The sequence below is a fragment of the Cyberlindnera jadinii genome, assembly GCF_001661405.1.
Source record: "Cyberlindnera jadinii NRRL Y-1542 unplaced genomic scaffold CYBJAscaffold_1, whole genome shotgun sequence".
Classification (NCBI taxonomy): domain Eukaryota; kingdom Fungi; phylum Ascomycota; class Saccharomycetes; order Phaffomycetales; family Wickerhamomycetaceae; genus Williopsis; species Williopsis jadinii.
In genome coordinates this window covers 1042979-1062567 of record NW_017963652.1, presented here as the reverse complement: position 1 = coordinate 1062567, position 19589 = coordinate 1042979, and the positions used below count along the sequence as shown (strand labels likewise).

Genomic DNA, 19589 nt, shown 5'->3' with positions numbered 1-19589 from the left:
TTTCAGATACTTTTTTATGTGTTTTCACTGATTTCTTCCAGTAACTTATCGTGATATGTTATGCTACACAAGTACTAACTTTCTATTTTTTGGCTTATAAAATGCAATTATCAATCTCAAAATTATGATCAGAAACCAAAGCAATAAAAAGTTATGATATACTGAATAATCCTTGAACAGATTTATATTCAACTACGCATTAGTTGATTCTGTTGATGAATCATCTATGGCACCAGAATACCATAATTATTGGTAATATTGCATACGACTAGAGATCACAACCCCTAACTGATAGCTTTCAGGAGGTGTTTGGATGTTTTCATGTGGTTGGCCTAGTTACAACTGCTCTAACTTAAACAACCAATCAAAGCTCTGCATTTAGAAACGGTTCAATCAAACTACAATGTGTTGATATTCAGAGGCTTTTGCTAATACCAACATAACTTGGTAATATTCAGCATCGTGTAATTATAACTTATTGCGCTGATCACCACTTTGTGAGATTGCGTACACTGCACATACAATAGGTGAGCCTACGAGTAAAGAACCAACAGCTTGCTAAAACACACAATGCAAGGGACCCTACAACTTCAACATCAGCTTAGTTTTGCTTGGTGACAAAGTACATGTAACTACATCGTTGGAATTCATTTTTATAACGGCATGCATTCTGAAAAAGGACTGCTGAACCAATAGAACAAAAAGTGAGAAACTGGATATATGAACAAGGTTTTCCTCAGCTTGAAATTCTCCTGAGACAAATGCCTCTCCAGATCGTTAAAACTTACTATAAATATAAAGATCTCTTTTTTTGTAAAAATTCATTCACTCTAATCCGATTCTTCTCCCATTCTTCTCTCCCCTTCTCGTCTCCCAACCACTTACTCTCCTTCTCTTTCATTCTTCAGAATCAAACTTATACACATAGACATTCACGTTCAACAAGAAAGGGAAAAAGAATCAAAGTTTTGTAGAACGTGTATAACATAAAAAGACGTGAGTGGCATAAAATGACATGTGTGAATATAAGTATGATTAATGACTTTGTCTTTCTCTTTTGATGTCAAAAACAACTGGAATATATGTGCACAAATTTAGTTCAATTAGTTCTTTGGTGGGTTGAATCTGATCTTTCTGGTCTTAATTGGGGCCCACTTGAACTTCTTGACGTAGATGGAGATCAAGTAAAGAGAAGACAAAACAATGATAGCCTTCAAACCCAATCTCTTTCTCTCATCGTGCTCTGGCTCAGCAGCCCAGTTCAAGAAAGTGGTAACATCCTTAGCCATTTGAGAAGTAGTAGCTGGAGTACCATCCTCGTACTCAACCAATTCATCGAACAAGACTCTACCCATGGCAATAGAACCACCTGGGAAGTATGGGTTGTAGTTGGAACCTGGTGGAAGAGTGACACCTGCTGGTGGCTCTTCTGGGTAACCGGTCAACAAAGCAAAGATGTAATCACAGGCACCGTGTCTAGCCTTGACAATCAAGGACAAATCTGGTGGAAGAGCACCTTGGTTGGCAGCTCTGGCGGCTTGTTCGTTGGCGTATGGACCTGGGATGTAATCAGCCAACTTACCGTTTCTCTTTCTTGGGTTACCTTCATCATCTGGTTCATCGTCGTACTCAAACTCCTCAGCCATGGCTCTAACTTCAGAGTTGGTGTGGGAAACACCAACCATGGTTCTCCAGGCAACTCTGTCCAAAGAGTGACAAGCAGCACAAACTTCACGGTAAACTTGGTAACCTCTTCTGATGGAAGCGTGGTCGAATGTGTCAAACATACCATTGTGTGACCATGGGTAAGCTGGTGGGTGAAGACCGTGCTCAGCGGCAGTCATGGCTTCGGCAAAGACAGAGTCCTCGTAAAGGAGGTAAGAAGCAGTCAAACCGGAAGCGGCAACACCACCAATGATGGCCTTCTTTGCCAAAGAAGTTGGCTCAGCAGATGCCTGCTTAGCAGAGGTGGAGAAGTTTTTCTGAGGTTATTGGTTAGTAAAACTGGACACTCGAATTGGACATGGTAGCTACTGGTAGCGGAAACCTCGAGGATATCGGAAGCGGAAAGAAAGAGCAAAAAAAACACAAGCAAAAATACCCAAGGATATATTGATCAACAGCATTCCAAGGGAGTCCAGAAACAAGATTCTGGTTCAATTACATCACTCCCTTGAATTTGTAAAATTGTTTTGTTGATGAGCTTTCCCCATTAGCTCTGTTTTGATTGGCTCGCTCCTGTCCCTCACAGAAATAACCACACACACTCTTTTGCTCGGTGTACAAGAAATCCAAATCTACGGAAAAAGGATTCCTGCTCTTCCCATCCCTCACAAGATTTCCACCAAAGTTGGAGACGACTCAATGACATACGATATTGTTTCTCACAGCAGATCTGATAGATGAGAACATGATGTGTTTTCTCTGTTTTTAATAGGAAAATGCCCTGGTTGAAATGGGTTTAGTGGTAAACTCTGCTAGTTTTTTTCCCTCGTTTTTTTTTTCAACCTCTCTCTATCCCTCTGCGCCTGCTGGGAGACATTCGCTGTGTACCAATTCGCTGCTTTCAACAACTGTTTTTCCTAATATGCTGCGCCTAACGGGATATTCTTATTCTGCAAAATTGTTTCGCCTTTCATTGGCTGAAATTGCTTCGCGACAAGATCGTTGGTTAGGGAGCGCTGGCGACTTCCTTTTCGCTTACATAAGCACACAAACTAGTGCGATATGATGGTGGAGTTAAGTGTTTATACCAATGTTGGATCGAGTGATTTGTTCCGGATACTGATGTTGCTACCATGCTCAGAGCTCGTGGGCTGTAAACATCTTTGTTTTGCAGCGTGGTTTGCCTACCCAATGAACCACCTACTATTGGCTCTGCATAATGCTGTTTATACAGCGTAGTTGACACTTCTGCATCGATGTTTCTACCGGAGTTTTCCAAAATGGTAGGACCCACACGTGTATTGCGCAGAATGAAATCCGGTACATTGTTGCCCTCGGGAGTTGCCTCGACGCGCAGGAAACAGAGAGAAAACCAGCGTGGCTCGGCCTCATCGACTTTCAGAGAACGAGGAAAATGTAAACAAACAACAATAACAAGCAACAAACACGTATATTGGCGTTGTCGACTGCGCGGTTTGTTCACGCGATGGAGTTTGATGTTAGAACTGCATTTGTATCCTTCGTTGATCATCTTCCGTCAGATATCACGCGGAAGTTATGGCTAATACAGTCTCTTAACATACGACACTACGCGGTTAGGGACCAGCTAAGCGCCGCGTTGAAAGAATTGGAGCGCGTATCATCAACGGGACACTCTGCGTACACTCAATGCGTTGCGAATGTGTTGAGGTTGACAGATGAAGCTGTTGAAATACGGCGGGAAGTACTGGAGGAGAGCAAATCCATTGAAACGACAATCAAGATTGCAAAATTGCAATTGCAAAATCAGTACATTCAGTTAGAACACGATCACAAGATGTACCAAAATGAGATGGAAATGAAAGATGTTCTCTTGAAACACTCAAAACGATCTAATAAGAGAACGATATCCAAACCCAACGGTAATCCTTCCATCAAGTTGAGACTCAAGTTGAAAAATGTGTCAAAAGGGTCTCCCGACGGAATATCAGTTACCCCACAAAAGAAAAAGAGAGGAAGGCCTCGTAAATATCCACTGACAGTAGAACCCAAGGAAGAGGAACGACAGGATGTATACCAGTCGGTCGTTGATGAAGATAATAATGATATATACTGTATCTGTCGTGAACCAAGTTTTGGACAAATGGTTGCATGTGATAATCCCAATTGTAAGATTGAATGGTTCCATTATGGATGTGTTGGCATCGTGAGAGCACCCAGAGGTCAATGGTTCTGTCCTGACTGTACAAAGGCAATTGAAATGAAGAAGAAAACCGCAAAGGTAAAAGCTGAGACTACGTCTCCGAAGAAGAAGAATCACGGAAGGAAAACAAGAAGCATTCGATAAGATGTATACATTATATATATGCTTATTCATCTGTGTCACTATCCCAAAGCGAATCTTCAAAGAAGTATAACCAACTTAGTCCAAACCAGCTTCCAATGACTCCAACACCACAATAGACACTGTAAATCATCAAACCCACAAATTCGAACTTTTGTAGTATGACATATTTTGATTTGAATATGTCTAATAGAAAGACAAAATAAACCATTGGGATCAAGCCCAGTGTATAAATCAATGCAACCCTGTCAAACATAAAGACTCTCTCGTGTTTGGTCTTGTGCGATGAAACCTCGTTGAAAGACACCGTGTATATGACGAACCAAATGAATGTGTAAAGTGCCTTGACGATGTTCTGGCTAGGCAGCAGCGGGAACAGAGAGACATAGCCTGCACCTGCAATGATCATAAAACAGTTCAACAGTCTCTTCTCAGTGATTAGGAAAGTGAAGGGGAAGATAATGAGCATCACAGCCTTCTCGTGGACGTGCCATCCGAATAGGAAGGAAGCGTACGCATTCAGAGTCAACGCGCCGATAAATCTCTTGAAAGTTGGATTCAAAAGCACTGGTAGGACGGATAGTACGTCGTAGAATAACGTCAGAAGGAAACAAACGCGTGGTGTTATGTTTGGTAGAATGATGAACGCCACATCTTGCACGAGCCCCTTCGTGCCAGTATTGCCAGCACTGGCGATTTTAGCAGCTATTACTTCACGCGATGGAACGTGGATGAGTCTCGAGAGCAGTCCATTGATATACGGCCATTGTAACACTATCACCAAGATCTTGTCCACGAACGAATAAAGAGCCCAAATATTCGGGGCCCAATATGCATGTGTCAGCCCTCTCGAGAAGGGGAACAGACGTGAGAGTAACTGGGGCATGACGTCGTAGTAGATGAAAGGCCCAAATGCCACTGCAAACACTGCGATGACGATGGCTCCTAACTTGAACAAGTTTTGCCACTTGACAAATTTGATGATGTTCTTCTGTGTAACGTCCAACACTTCCGCTCTTAGCAAGTAAACAAAGACCGCTGGGGCCAAATACAAGAAGATGTGCTTAAAGCATAGCAACACAGCAAACCAAAAGGCCATCCAGTAGTGTTTCTTGTGTCTTGCACACAGGATCACACAGCACAATATACCAAAGAGCATCCCGTTGTATTGGAAGTGCATATGATCCACAATCAACAACCCTGGTGAGAGCACCAGTGAGCCTGCGATGATGAACGTCAGAGTCTTGTTCTCGCTCAAGTTGATGTACGTCTGCAACACTGCAAACAGGAATATCTCTGTGATGATCACTGTGCTTCTCTGGAACACCACGGTTGCCCAACCGTACTGTCCCTTCTCCACAAGATCGAGGCATCCATCTTCAACAACCCTCGGAGGCACAAACTGCGACAGAGCCCATTCAAAGTATGCAAAGAACGGTGGATAGTCCAAGGTCCATTGACTCGTGGCCTCGATATACCAGCTCTTCAGGGGTAATCTGTTCGTGATTGCCAGCCAATTACGATGCACGTCAAAGTCGGTAGAATGATACGTATCAAATAACAGCACTTTCAAGATCGTGGTGGCTACCCAGATGTTCCATAGGGAGAAGTTGCGTGTTCCCTTTGTAGGCTCTTTGGACGAGAACCATGATGATTTCACTGACGGAGAAGGGCTCTTCGGTTCACTTCCCGGATCTATTGAGCCTTCCAGTGACGACCTCACCGGAGTCTTCTTCTTTCTACTCCTTACTTCCGACATCCTTCCCTCAACGAATGCTTGTCCGTTGATGCTTGTCCGTTGATGCTTGCCCGTTGATGCCAACCACCGGCTGCTGTTAGTGGAAGAAATTTCATAGAGGCTGCGTAGGGGGAGAGCGCACCCCCGCCCACCGCCCGGAAGGCACAGGCCACAGGAGAAAATTCAAAGGGCAAAGCGTACTGGGAAACTTCCACCCATAAAATACCAGAACCAGCGGAGATCACACCAATTGGATACAGAAACGAGCTCTTTCAACAACGGACAGCATGAGTGACGATGCACTACAAGGATCTGAATGGGATGACGCCATCAGTGCCAATCCCAGACCCATGGTTCTAGAGCATAATTTGGCTGAGGAGTTGGCAAACACCCTCGGCACAGATGACGATCACAGAGAGAACGAGACACCTGAGGAAGAGGAGGAGGAGGAGGAGGAGGAGCAAGACGAACACATTGAGCAAGATGAGGATGAACACGATGATGATGAGCCTGTACACGTGCCACAAGAGAAGGCCGAACCAAAGGATACGTCTGGTTTGCTCTCTACTCTGACTGATGGAGATAAGGGATTCATCTCAGAGTCAATAGTGTCTCCAAAGAAAGATGAGGCATTGTTCAAAGACAGCGGCAGCGCAGTGAAACTGCCTGGACTGACCAACGGATCCGACTCTCACGATGCAGCCTCTTCGACTTTAACATCCTCATCGCCTTCAAAGGTTCGTCTCCGCAACATGTACAGGGCACCAAGACACCGCAGAACCCAGTTGCCAGAGAGTGCTAGTCACCAACACACCACTGGCACGATTGCTTCTGCTCCATTGGGTACTTCTTCTGCTGATGACGGTACTGATGACCCTATGGGGCCACTGGGTGGCTCTGAACAGACAAGTGAAGTTGCAGATCCGGAAGAGATATCAGGGGGCGATTCGTTGTTCCAACAAGCTGATGGACCGCTTTTCCACATCAACAGAACACCTCTTTCTCCACTCAAGAAGATCCCATCGTCTCAGGTTGAAACAACAGGATCCGAGGGTAATGTCAAGGAAAAGGAGAAGCCAACGAAGAAAGAATTACAGGTGAAGATGGAAATCTCTGTTGGTGATCCCATCAAGGTTGGCGAACTAACGGGTGCCCATATCGCCTACAGTGTTCGTACAAACAGCGATAGCGATCTATTCAAAACTCCACAAACGGTGGTCTCTAGAAGGTATAGAGATTTCAGATGGTTATACCGTCAGTTGCAATCTACACATCCTGGTCGTATTGTACCACCACCACCAGACAAGCAGGCAGTGGGAAGATTCAACGAGGATTTCATCGAGGGAAGAAGGTTTGCCCTTGAAAGAATGTTGAAGAAGATCTCAGAGAACCCCGTTCTTCATAATGATCCTGACTTCATCATGTTCTTACAAAGTGAGCGATTCTCTTCAGAGGCCAGAGAGCGTGAAAAGGCTGCCGGTGCAAGCTCTATCTTCACTGAACACGAATCTGATAGTATGAACAGTAACTCTGGTGGATTCCTGAGCTCCATAGGAGGTGCCTTCTCTTTCACGCCAAAGATCATTGAGCCTGAGGATTACTTCAAGGATAAGAAATCATATATTGAAGGATTAAGCCAACAGTACAAGGTTTTCTTGAAGAATTTGGAGACTATCATCATTCAGAGACATGACCTGGCATCTGTTACTGTGGAGTTTGCCAACATCATCGAGACATTGGCAGATTTGGAAATCTCGAAGGGCTCAACAGAGATTTTCCAGGAGTTCGCTGCTACTGAAATGAGGCTAAAAGAACTTCTAGACAGATTGTCACTACAGGATATGCTGACCTTGGGTGCCACGCTTGATGAATACATGAGAATTATCAACAGTATCAAGACTGTTTTCCAACAGAGAGACAAGGTTCTGGTCCAACTGTCAGTGGCAGAAACCGATTTGAAGAAGAAGCAGGCTTCTCTTGATAAATACGTCAAGTACAACAGAACACAGACGGAGAAGATTGGAGTTATCAAATCAGAACTCACAGCAATTGAACAGAGATACAAGGCAACAAGGGAACGATTTGATGAAATAGGCAATACGATAAGAGAGGAGCTGGCAACATTTGAGGTCGAAAAGATCCATGACTTCAGAAATACGGTGGAGATATTCTTGGAGAGTACAATTGAGTCTCAGAAGGAAGCAGTTGAGTTATGGGAAACGTTTTACAATATGTACCTCACGGCTTGAGCCCTATTCTCTCTATGCATGAATTGAGCTTCTTGTGTGATATAAAAACTTGTTTCATCGATGTTCGAAAGTGTAGGTCTAAGAATCCTCATCCTTTTCATTCTTCTCGCTAGCAAATGCAATGTCCAATTGGTCGAAAACCTCTGTTTGATCACCAATATCACTAAATTTCACAATCATTGAGTCAAAAGCAAAGCAATAATCTGCTTCAACAACTGTATTGTTGGAGATTTGTGGAAGCTGAGGGTATCTTTGTGAGAAATGGGTAAGAATTAACTTGCGTGACTTCATAACATTGGATACTTCAATAGCTTCGTTAATGGTACAATGTCTTTTCTTCTTCGCCTCTTCTAACAGATCATTTTCCAATGTTGCTTCGTGTATCAGCAGGTCACTATTTTGTCCAATAACTTCAGCAAACATATAAGTGTTCGGTCTCGTATCACCAGAGTACGATACCTTGAAGGTGTTCGAGTTATCATTGTCCACATTCATGCTGTCAGAGTCCAATTTCAAACTGATAGAGCAACAATAGGCCCAATCACAATGGTAGGCACGACAAGTTTCAAACTTTTCAATACCAACATCTTGAAAGAATTGGTTCACGGACTGCGAGTCTCTTTTAAATTTCACATCTTCTTTCTTGTTCTCGTTTCTGTCTGTCATGAAACTCTCAAATGGTATCTGTGCAATCTGAGGCCTTGTCTTGCCCACAAGGAAGTCTTCACAGCTTATATGGACGATTCTTTCAATTCCTGATATATCGGTCTCCATCTTAAGCCATTCATAAACAAAATGAGAGTACTGCCATGGAGTGACTAAGTATAGCTTATCGTCATCAGAAGTATTGAATTTTAGCCATTCCTTCAAGATGGAAATGATTCCCAAATGGTGATCGGCATGTAGGTGACTCAAGTAAACCAGTTGCAGTTCTCTCATGTAAGATTCAAGATTCTCTTGACGTAGAGTTCTTTTCATACTACCAAGGGTATTTTCACCAGCATCCAGTAGTATAGATCTGAATTGAGTGATTTCCCCCTTCTTGTATGGTACTCTCACAAGATTTGAAATAACATTTCTGTATTTCGAAGGAAGGGCAGAACCAGTACCAAAAGTTATAGTTTCCACTTGACCCTTCAAAGGTTGGTTTGGGTCAATTGAATTTGATGAAACGTTCTTCAAGTCCAGCACTTGTTCTTTTGTATTGTTAGTTTTAAGATCAAGAGGTGTCACTTCAGTATCGTAAGTGTTGCTCCAATCCTTTTCTGTCTTTAAGGAAACTGCACTATCATCAAACGTGTACTTGTTGTCTGAATCAGCAGCAGCAGCTTCGATGTTGACAACTTGTCCTTGAACCAGAATCTTGATGTTTGCTGGGATCTCATGGGGTAACTGCACTAGAGCTCCACTAGATTCTGGTAAGTTGTACTTATCCAATTGCAGTGTTTTCAGCTTCAGGATAACTTTGGAGGAACCATTAAAGGTCAAAGAGTTTGGGCTATATAACGGATGAGAAATGTAATGCGTACATGCAGGGCCAAACTCTTTGATGAATTTCATATATTCACCATCAAATGGGTCAATATCCTTGCCCAAGAAATGATACACAATGCCCACGTTCTCACCCCATTGTGTAGATAGTAACGACTCAGTATAATCTATCGAGGGGACATCGAGTATCAGAATCCTCTTAAAGATTCTTTGTTCCGAAACCACCTGGTCTGGTTTAATCACTGTCCCATCATCTAACGTTATCTCAGACCCATTTGCCAGCTTTGCGAACAGTGGTCCCTTTGGAATCCCCAGCTCAATGGCCTTCTTTGGGTTAAATTTACCCCTAACAGGGTGAAGATCAATGGCATAGCACGTGGAAGCCTCTTTAGCTTCTATATCTGGTAATTTAACATGAATATAAGGATCTGATAGAGTTGGATCACTTTTCTGCGAAACTCCGTCACTCTCCATTTCAACAGGAGTGTTATTGTTCACGTCTAATGGAAACATGCGCTGGACTATAGCTCGAAGCTTCTCGGAAACCTCATCCGACAAGGGTTCATTGTTATCTGATTTCGAAGAGTTAATCACAAATGCTTGCACATCCATAATCTCATCTCGATGTGGATGGTGTTGTGCAATCACTCTCGGATTCAAAGCCATCCCAAACCTGAATACGTAGTATCTCCAAGTTGATACGACATACTCCAAGATGTTCGACCCATGGAACAGATTCAGGTCCTTTTTCCCCTGATCACTGACAGTCAGGATCAAGCCAGGTAGTCCACCTATCGATTCCCAGTTCAACTTGCCGGTAAGGAAGATGCCGTATAGCTTTGATACTCGAAGCTTCTGTTCGTTGAGGCATCTCTGTAACCCCTCTGGAACCTTACCAAAGATGTACCTCTTACCCTGGGAGGTGTGCAGCAGAATCGCAGGATGCTGGATATCAGCAGTTGGATGAGTTATCGTTCTGAATGGATACATGGCCTCTGGCAACACAGGACGTTTCTTTGGCTTGGTATGATCTTTCTTGAGCTCACGCTTGACGTCCTTTACAGTATCCTTTTCAGTCCCGCTCTTCAGCCTGATACTCTTCGCCCTCTTCTTTAACACGAGCTGGGGAACCACGTGGACTGCTCTACTGGTGAGGATCAACGATGGCCTTCGTGCGGGTTGTCTAGCAATCGAGAACACTTTGAACGAGATGAGATGAGATGAGATGGGATGGTATTCCGGCTCCTACTTCACGGCTTGTCCTTCTGTCAACCTTTCAAAGCGACACACTGCAACTGCTACTTCTGACAGATTGCTTACAATCGCTTCCAACTCGACGACTCGAAGAGACTTGTGCCAGAGCTGAGAGGACTCTCGTCTAGAGGATGTAAACAATCAGCAGCTGGTGAATTTTTTTCTTCTCCGGCCGCCGTCCTGCCTGGCTTTATGGCCTAGGGGCCAATGCCCGCCCCCGTGGTAGGCGGGGCCCTGTAGGCGGGCCAGGCAGGAAGAGGCCCAGGCAGGAAGAGGCCCAGGCAGGAAGAGGCCCTCATCTCGAGCGACACTACAAAGTGGTGGGAAGTAAAACAAGTGTTGAATCAGACGTTTATCCTCTTAGATGAGCCGTGGCATTCTTATAGAGACTCTGCCAGATGAATGCTTCGCTCAGTAAAAGTTCTACATCCTTTTCTGTCCAGTTCTTAGTCGGTGGGTCCTGTAAGAACATCATGATGGCCTGGAAATCCATCTTCTTCAACTCGTCGCTCCACTTGACCAAGTAGGCTGCGCAGACGTAGACGTGGAATTCGCTGAAGCCATTCGGTTCACTGAGATAGGTGTCCCACATACGGATTGTGCTCTCCATGCTGATTTCTCTCATCAACAAACAGTTCATCCATCTGAAGGAGAACTGGATGAACTCAACGTTTTCGTCATCCAGATGGTTTGACAACTCTGTATCAATTCTCCTCACGAGGTCTTTCAATTCGTTCACTTGTCGTATGATGCCTGGCTGTGCATGGATGTAGTTATCCTGGATGCCTTCCAAGAGCTTTGTTAGGCACCAGAACGTATCAGCCTCTATGGCATCTATCGAATCTTTTGGCAAGGTACTTGGATCGAATTGCGTCACATCGGTTTCATCCTTGATGTATGCGCTCAGAAAGGTCTGATAGAAAGGCGTTGCCAAATCATTGATACCCTGAACATAACCAGATGCAGGATGTCTGACAGCCCATAGGTATAGAATTCTTTCCAGGGATCTCTGAGTGGACTTGAACCCATACAGCTTGATACGTGGATTTGTTCTTGGAATGTCAATTTCGATTTGATGCCATGTCTGTGCGTCTTTTTCCTTAGTGAATTCTTGTTCTATGAGTCCCAAGTACTCTTGTCTCTTTCTGTGAAGTTGTGCTTCACGTCTATTGGAATTAGTAGGGAGGTATCCAACTAATAATTGCCAACTAATCGGTCTTAATTCAGAAGGGATACCATTCCATGCCATTTTTTTCAGTTTGTCCATATCCACAGTTGATTCTTCAACGAGATGCTTAAATCTATGGTACCTGGATAGTTTTGCATTCATCTCTTCCAACTCTTTATGACTCTCTTCTTCTTGGAGGATATGTGGTGCATAGAGTGCGAGAGCTCCATCATCTGTGCTGGATTTGACACCGGAGCTGATCTTTCTAATCAATGGGTACTCAAAGGTGGGCTTATTCTCAATGAACTTGGGCTGTGAATTCACACTTGTCAAGCAATTCTCAACGTTTGAGTCCCAGTCGTCATCCAAATCGGTATAATGTTCTGAGTCCCTTGGGGTTGATAACCCTGAGGAGGTCCATCGCTGTAGATTCTTAGACTTAGAAGAGCTCTTCTTACCGGTGTTACTCGATGGAAGGCTCACTACCGATGATACAACGTCATTACTTAGACCCAGATGTGAGAACGAGGCCCCCATTGTTCTAACCTGGTCATCCGCAACTATGGACTTCTTATCCTTGAATGCGGACGTTATCGTCTTCAACAGCGATGGCACAGACTTGGAGTGAAGATGAGTTCCTCTGCCACCACCTTCTTCGAACAGGAATTCGTTCTGGTCTAATATGCTGTGTTAGTCTCTATTGTCTGCTTCGTCTCGTCATTTTCGGCATGCTGGGCTTTAATACTTACTGACCTGAACCATCTCCTAGAAGTTCCACACAGTTAGTAATCCAATTCATTTCAACGATGAACGCAGACATGTGAGACGTACCGGCTGGTTACTCGAGCTTCGTCTCCCCATCTTGTGAATTCTGGTGTAAATCCTTTATACGGGACGAGAGATGTACGGAGTTTAAGGCTTCACCTCTGCTTTGCTCTCTTAGTCTTCCCTCTTGATGAGTCTACCAATCCTTCAAGCAGGCAGATTCCACGTCTTGTATCTTGCCAAATGATACACAGATCCTGAGTTAAAGCACAATGTGAGGCTATAGCAGATCAACAAAGGGCCCTAGACTGTGATTGTTGTGTGTTTGTGTGTGTTTTCCTCAACTGGGACAGAATCCGTGTGTTTCCCGCAAACGAGCACCGTGCTGACAACGAGACGTAAACACCCGTACACCCAAACACCCGTACACCCAAACATCCAAACACCACATTACCACAACACAAAAATACCCAATTAGGTAAGTAGCCATGTCGGGAAACAGCACGGTTCGCGCAACACAGAGTGCCTGCCCGAGTCAAATTTTATTTGTGTCCCTGGGCCTAAATTAAATTCGTTGTGTCAAAAGCGAAAAGGAAGAGCAGAGAATGCGAAGAGGCCCACAGAAAATTTATCTCAAAATTGTGCTTTGTCTCCTCCCCCTTTTTCTCCAGTTGTGTGTTTGTAATACACCAATCGCATAGGCCTCCACTACTGGATACCGTTAGTTCATTACACAGCTGAAGCCATGTCCACCACCGAAGTTAAGCCAGTTGGGCGTACGATTTTAGCCTCGACTATAGCGAAGACGTATATCAGCGAAGTTGAAGATGGCGTCCGTAAGCTCGGTAGATCGCCAAAGCTGGTTGGCTTTCTTGCCAATGCTGATCCAGCTGCGAAGATGTATGCTGAATGGACAGGGAAGACGTCAGAGTCGCTCGGGTTCACGTATGAGCTGAGGGTCGTTGACAAGGATGATTTGGAAGAGTCCATCATCGACGCCAATGAGGATGATTCTGTTGATGGTATAATGGTGTATTTCCCAGTGTTTGGCAACAGACAAGACCAATACCTACAACAAGTTGTCTCGCTGGAGAAAGACGTCGAGGGACTGAACCATAAATACATCCAGAACATGTACCATAACATCAGATTCCTCGATGAGGAAGAACAACAGAAGTCTATTCTTCCCTGTACACCATTGGCCCTTGTCAAGATTTTGGAATATTTGGGTGTCTATAACACACTGCTGGACTACGGTAACAGAATGTACGGTAAGCAAGTTGTCATTGTGAATAGATCTGAAATTGTTGGCCGTCCCCTTGCAGCTTTATTGGCAAATGACGGTGCTACCGTATATTCTGTTGATCTTGACGGCATCCAGAGATTCACGAGAGGCGCAGGGCTTCATCTGAAGAGACATAAAGTCGAAGACGTTGACTTGACTTTGGAAGACGTTGCAAAGAATGCCGACGTCATCGTCACCGGTGTTCCATCTCCAAACTACAAATTCCCAAAGGAGTTGGTTAAGGATGGCGCCGTCTGTGTAAACTTCTCCTCTGAGAAGAACTTCAACCCAGACGTCAAGGAAAAGGCCTCATTGTACGTTCCAATGACTGGTAAAGTCACCATCGCAATGCTATTGAGAAACTTGTTGAGATTGATCGATAACAAGGTTGCAAACAAGTCAAAATGAACAAGGCGAGGTTGTTACTACACCATTTAGAAACATATTAAGCTTTTAATGAAATACACATTCTTTCTTTTTATACACTGAAACCCACTCTCATCTTCTTCAGATTTATATCTTGGCCTTCTTGGTGACAGGCTCTTCAGGTTCATCGTCGTAGACTGGATCGTCAAAGTCCTCGCCAACTTGGTCGTATCTCTTCTTCAAACCCTTCATCTTTCTCGTCTGTAAGTTGTTCAAATCCTGTTTACCAACGTGAACTCTACCGAACTTATCACCCATCAAGTCGGTCTCAACGTTCTTGACCGTCTTTTGTTGGAGTTGTTTTGGTTTCTTCATAGCCTCCTTCTCCATCTCTGCTGCTGGAGCCTCACGTCTACCAACGGCGAAGTCCAATCTTGGCCCAATCTCGTTAAGCTCAACCCTTGGCACCTTTTGATTACTCTTGAAGGTCTTTAACGTGTACACTCTGAAATGAACCTGAGGTAAAGGTTGGCCCTCTTCGTAGTCACCAGCGGTGATGGAAATTATATACTGCAACCCAGCAACATCTTGCAAGTCTGTGGTGTCACCTCTAAACATATCAAGGAACAAAGACTTGATATGCTGATAGACCGGATGAGTTTCGAAAACTGACCCGTTAAAGGTAAACATCGGTTTGAGTCCAAGGGTGAAGGTGGTCTTTCTGAAATCTTGGAGCAATTTGTAGTTGTCCATAACCATGAGCTCAATCATATCGTAAATCTTATACCCAAAGGTTCTGATGAAGGTGAGGTTGTTTCTTCTCTTCTTCGTACTGCTGGAAAACACAATCAAAGAACAGTCGTTCTTTTCTGAAAAGAACTCCAGCTTGGATGCATCTTCAAACGGTCTGATATCGTTCTTCTTCGAGAAACGCTTGATATCTGGCTTCTTCAAGGCGCTTAGATCAACCATAACATCGTGTAATAGCTTCGTGCTGTTAGATCCTGGTACAAAAAGAGCAGTCTTGGTGTTCTCAACAAGCTTAGACTCTTTGTTCTTCAGCGCTCTCTTGGAACGAGCATTCTTAGGTTTACTGCTTCCATGTTAGTATCTCTGATTCCTCATCACTCTCCAGCAGCTAATGGGTATACACATACACTGTTCTGATCATTCCGCCGGTGTTGTTCCTTTATGTCTCGAGATGTCAAGAGCTGGCGCTATGGGCTCTTCTGCTCGGAAATTTTTTCTCCTTCCCAAGCTGCATAAGCCTGTGCGATGAGATGGGGCGAGATCCGGCCGTTTTTTTGGTGGGTGAGAGCCCGGTTTTCGACAGTGATAGGGATGGTCGGAATTGCCATGTATGGCTAAATTCGAGGGCCGTCAGTTGGATGCTACGGGTCCATACCTCAATTATCTGATATTAATCCTTATTTAATACCTTTATGTTTGTATGTATATATAGGTAGAATGATGTAGAGGATTATCTGGCACTTATTGCTTACAACGGGCCCTTGATGATGCTCCAATGTTGTGCTAATTGGCCTCTAGTGAATGGTGACAGCTTTCCCGTATTGTATTCTTTGGCCGGGTAATCCTTCAAAAGTTTTTCTGTTTTTTTGTGTTTGTTCCTCGCACTCGTAAACGTAAACAAAGGGCGACAACAACAACAGCATCAACAACTAAGTAAAAGTACCAACGTTGGCAGTTAATCTTAGCGGGAGTATTCTAAAAAACTTGTTGCTTGCTTCCTTCTGAAATGGCAGAAACATCACAGTTCTCGTTAAGGAACGGCTCTCCATCGTTTGTGCCACGTGGATTTGCTACAAGAGAAGGGTTTTCAAAGAGTGTTGATCCAAGGCCAGATGACGGTTTGAAAACACCACGTAACTTCACCAATGCGTCTGCTGAACTGACAAGGAATTCGAATTACGTCGTATCCAAACTGGTGGCCACACCGAATGCCTTGAAATCATCCGCGAGGGAGAACGTGACTGGATTGATCAACGAGACAACTTCCCATGCCCTTCTCATTTCAGACTCTTCTGTCTCTGTGTGGAAGTACAACTCTAGTGATAACATCCCAGTGACTATAAACTTGCCTGTGGCTCCTGCAAATGCCGGGTTTCCTCCTATCGCTCATTTGGTTTCGCCTAATCCTGGATCCTCCGATCCAGGTGTCGTCATCATCAATTCACGCACTGGTCATGTTAGATATTATGACAACATCGAAACTGCTTCTTCAATCGGGTTATTACAACACCACAGGGGTATAGATGCTCAAATAAGACTTTCAGATAGAGAGATCATCGTTTCATCCGAATCTATTGAGCCTGCTGGTATTTTACTTGCAACGTCAACCGGCCGTGTCTTCCTCGTGTCGTTAAGAGACGCTGCTGGTAACCCTAACATCACTCTATCTGAAATTGTCCGCAGACAATCATCCTTCTTCACATTCTCTCTATCTCCACAGAGGCAAATTGCAGCTATCAAGGCTGGTGCTGTCTTAGGACAGGGAAGTAGAATTGCCATCACTGTCACCAGAGGAGGAGAGGTTGTCATTAGATCTTGTGCAAGAGGAGGGCAATCAAATGTGATCTTGCAGCAGAATATACACCAGTCACTCGTTGAACATCTGTCCCTGGATAAACAGTACAAGGGCGTCGATATAGATAAAAATCTTGAGATTGTCGATTTGGCGCTGTTGAACAACTTTGACTCACAGGATGTTTTCTTAGTATTGACGAACATCAAGATAAATGCCAACGAAAACTCATACGTTACATTTGTCATAAGAAGAGATGACACTCAACTGTTACTCTTCTCTGCATATAGAGTGCGTACGTACTATACGCCTTACACAAAGCAGCCACAACTCTACGTTCCATCACCAGGCTCAACGGCATTCATCATCTTCGAGGATGCAATTGTATTAACACAACTACCAACAGAACTTGATCATGTCAAAAACAACAGATTGAGAAAATGGGAGGATGTCATCACTTTTAGACATGGGCTCAAAATAGTTGGTAGTGGTATTGAAAACTATCTGGAATTGGATAAGGAGATCCTCAAACTACCCTCTGCGTACGTGCTCATTCCTGAGATTGGTGTCCTGCGGATTGAAAGATTACCACAGGATGAGTCGAAATTGTATGACGAATCACACCCCAGCGTACTGAAATCTCATATTGAGCAAGCGGTGTTTTATGGTGGTGAAAATCTTGGACCACTGGAGTTCGATCTTCCAGAAGGAATACAAATTGATTCCGTTGAATTGAAGCAAGGACTGCTTGAGGTTGCTGCTGAAATCATGAACTCCAATTCAGCATACCTACCTCCAAGATTATCATCTATCGAGCCCCACTTACAGCTTCGTCAGTCAAAGTTGAAGAGACTATTGGAGTATACTGCTTCAAACTTTAGTACGATTATTGATGAAGACCTTGTGATTCAGCTGGTGAGAGCGTTCGAAAAGGTTACTGCAGCACACGATATTTACAAGGTTCTTGAAAAATCTAACACAACGACCGCTGTTAACACTATAGTTGATCAAGCTGTTCAAAAGTTCAGTACGCCAAATGGAGACTTTTTCCACGCTGGATTAACAAACATTAACGAGTTCATCTTAATGATTCTCAAATCATTGAATAAAATTGGAGGGAATGAAGCTTTTGCTGTCGAATTACTGACTAGAGCGTTTATTCCTGTGTTGGAGGCTGAAAAGGTTTATCGTTATGGGCTATTTAAATTGGATGACTCTTTTATAGGCTCTGAAGAACTATGGTTTGCTGCCAATGACGTATATTTTGACATTGACGAAGCATTTGAAAAGTATGCTACTATTACACGTCCAAGCTTGCCAAATGCGGTTGCGTCTCAGATGTGTGTGGAGCTCACAGAAATACTATTCTACGACTTGCAGCAAAGACTTAAATGGTTAAAATCCAAGGTTACGAAGTCAAAGGCTGATCAGGCTGCCATTGAACAATGCGAAACATTCTATAAGGCCAGATCTACCATTTGGACAAAGACGTTGGTTGTCTTTGGTTCCAAAATTGAAGCTCTTGCAATTGCGGAAACATATCAAGATTTGCAGTCACTTGCTGAAATATCCGACGGAGAAAGGGAAACTGCCAAAGGTGTCGAATTGGACAATATTCACCTACGCTTCGACTACTATTTCAATAAGTTTGGCTATGCATTTGCTGAGACTCTTTACAACTACTACATCCATACTGGGAAATACCAGGTGCTGATACTTGGTTTCCAAGAGTACAGTGAATACTTGAAAAGATTCTTTACCGAAAATGATCATCGCAAGATTTCATGGGCAAGAGATATCTTGGATGGTGACTACACGAAGGCAGCTGATATACTTCTTTCTGTCTCTCAGAAGACCACAGAAAAGCAAACACACAAACATTTGCAATTGAGTATTGCAAAGTTGTCTGCCCTTGCTGATGTCAACCAGAATGTGGATTTGATCCAAGATATTCAAGAGGAATTAGACTTTGCAGATGCACAATCTAGTATTTTTGACCAGATAAGTCAATTCATAAGATCTGATAGCGATCCAGCTGCTCAAACAGATGCAATCGTCTCTGAACTTCTACAACAGCAGTATAAGAATGATGTAACCATCAAACACACTTTCCAAAGAGCTCTGAATAGATTGCTTGGTAACAAATCCGTGTCTGTTAATGAGCTGATTGATATATTTACGCTCATTGATTCCAAGATTACTCAAAACAGTTTAAACTGTTTTTATGCCCTCAAAGTTCTCCATTTGAGCTCACAGCCTGAAAGAGAAAAAGTCATTAACGAAAGACTTATCTGGACTAGAGCTTTACTTGCTGATGATTGGGAGAGTATTATCGCTTCTGAAAATAAGTCAGATGAGTGGATCAGAGAACGCTCCGAAAGTACTGTCTTATTTACAACACTGCTGAACTTCTTCAAAGACCATGTGTACACTGTTAATAACGATTATCAAATATCATTACCAGATGTGACATTGCTTGCTAATTTGGGAACAGATGAAGAGCTCTTGTCCAGATTCACATTTATTGGTGATGAAGAACTACAAGCTTTGAAGAAGGAGCTCAACTCACACAGCTCCGTGATCGATGGTTTGATCTCTTCTGCTAATCTTGAAGGGTGGGTCAAAGCACTCATTGGTACTGCTAATGAGAAGAGTGGTGCTGATAAAGTGATAAACTACAGTCAACTTATAATCCAAAATCCATAACGTAAGGGTCAAAAAATGAAATCATTTACTCAGAATA

General features: G+C 43.5%; 9 protein-coding genes across 9 annotated transcripts; 4 read left to right on the top strand and 5 right to left on the bottom strand.

The window, feature by feature from the left end:
- Positions 1-761: 761 nt before the first annotated feature.
- CYT1 (ubiquinol--cytochrome-c reductase catalytic subunit CYT1) lies at positions 762-1993 on the bottom strand. The gene has a single exon (XM_020214078.1). The coding sequence runs from the start codon at positions 1842-1844 to the stop codon at positions 1104-1106; it is 741 nt and encodes a 246-aa protein (XP_020073239.1). The 5' UTR covers positions 1845-1993; the 3' UTR covers positions 762-1103.
- Positions 1994-3662: 1669 nt separating this feature from the next.
- ALG8 (dolichyl-P-Glc:Glc1Man(9)GlcNAc(2)-PP-dolichol alpha-1,3-glucosyltransferase) lies at positions 3663-5793 on the bottom strand. Its single transcript, XM_020214077.1, has one exon. It carries the CDS (start codon positions 5745-5747, stop codon positions 4014-4016), a length of 1734 nt encoding a protein of 577 aa, XP_020073237.1. The 5' UTR covers positions 5748-5793; the 3' UTR covers positions 3663-4013.
- Positions 3716-3931, top strand: YNG1 (Yng1p; the record flags this gene model as incomplete). The annotated part of the gene is made up of 1 exon (XM_020212239.1): positions 3716-3931. A coding segment is annotated over one exon (216 nt), but the record flags the coding sequence as incomplete, so codon positions are not given.
- Positions 5794-6604: 811 nt separating the features above from the next.
- Positions 6605-7975, top strand: CYBJADRAFT_122527 (sorting nexin 1; the record flags this gene model as incomplete). The annotated part of the gene is made up of 1 exon (XM_020212434.1): positions 6605-7975. The coding sequence occupies one exon, from the start codon at positions 6605-6607 to the stop codon at positions 7973-7975; it is 1371 nt and encodes a 456-aa protein (XP_020073236.1).
- Positions 7976-8053: 78 nt separating this feature from the next.
- TRZ1 (tRNase Z) lies at positions 8054-10456 on the bottom strand (the record flags this gene model as incomplete). The annotated part of the gene is made up of 1 exon (XM_020212429.1): positions 8054-10456. The coding sequence occupies one exon, from the start codon at positions 10454-10456 to the stop codon at positions 8054-8056; it is 2403 nt and encodes an 800-aa protein (XP_020073235.1).
- A 616-nt stretch (positions 10457-11072) lies between these two features.
- GYP1 (GTPase-activating protein GYP1) lies at positions 11073-12425 on the bottom strand (the record flags this gene model as incomplete). Its single annotated transcript, XM_020212372.1, has 1 exon — positions 11073-12425. One exon carries the CDS (start codon positions 12423-12425, stop codon positions 11073-11075), a length of 1353 nt encoding a protein of 450 aa, XP_020073234.1.
- Positions 12426-13301: 876 nt separating this feature from the next.
- Positions 13302-14346, top strand: MTD1 (methylenetetrahydrofolate dehydrogenase (NAD(+)); the record flags this gene model as incomplete). Its single annotated transcript, XM_020217039.1, has 1 exon — positions 13302-14346. Exon 1 carries the CDS (start codon positions 13399-13401, stop codon positions 14344-14346), a length of 948 nt encoding a protein of 315 aa, XP_020073233.1. The 5' UTR covers positions 13302-13398.
- An 88-nt stretch (positions 14347-14434) lies between these two features.
- Positions 14435-15505, bottom strand: RPF2 (rRNA-binding ribosome biosynthesis protein RPF2). The gene is made up of 2 exons (XM_020217461.1): positions 15462-15505; positions 14435-15397 (listed from the first exon to the last, which is right to left on the bottom strand). Exons 1-2 carry the CDS (start codon positions 15473-15475, stop codon positions 14452-14454), a joined length of 960 nt encoding a protein of 319 aa, XP_020073232.1. The 5' UTR covers positions 15476-15505; the 3' UTR covers positions 14435-14451.
- Positions 15506-15968: 463 nt separating this feature from the next.
- NUP133 (Nup133p) lies at positions 15969-19587 on the top strand. The gene has a single exon (XM_020214076.1). It carries the CDS (start codon positions 16061-16063, stop codon positions 19550-19552), a length of 3492 nt encoding a protein of 1163 aa, XP_020073231.1. The 5' UTR covers positions 15969-16060; the 3' UTR covers positions 19553-19587.
- The last annotated feature ends 2 nt before the right edge of the window (positions 19588-19589 follow it).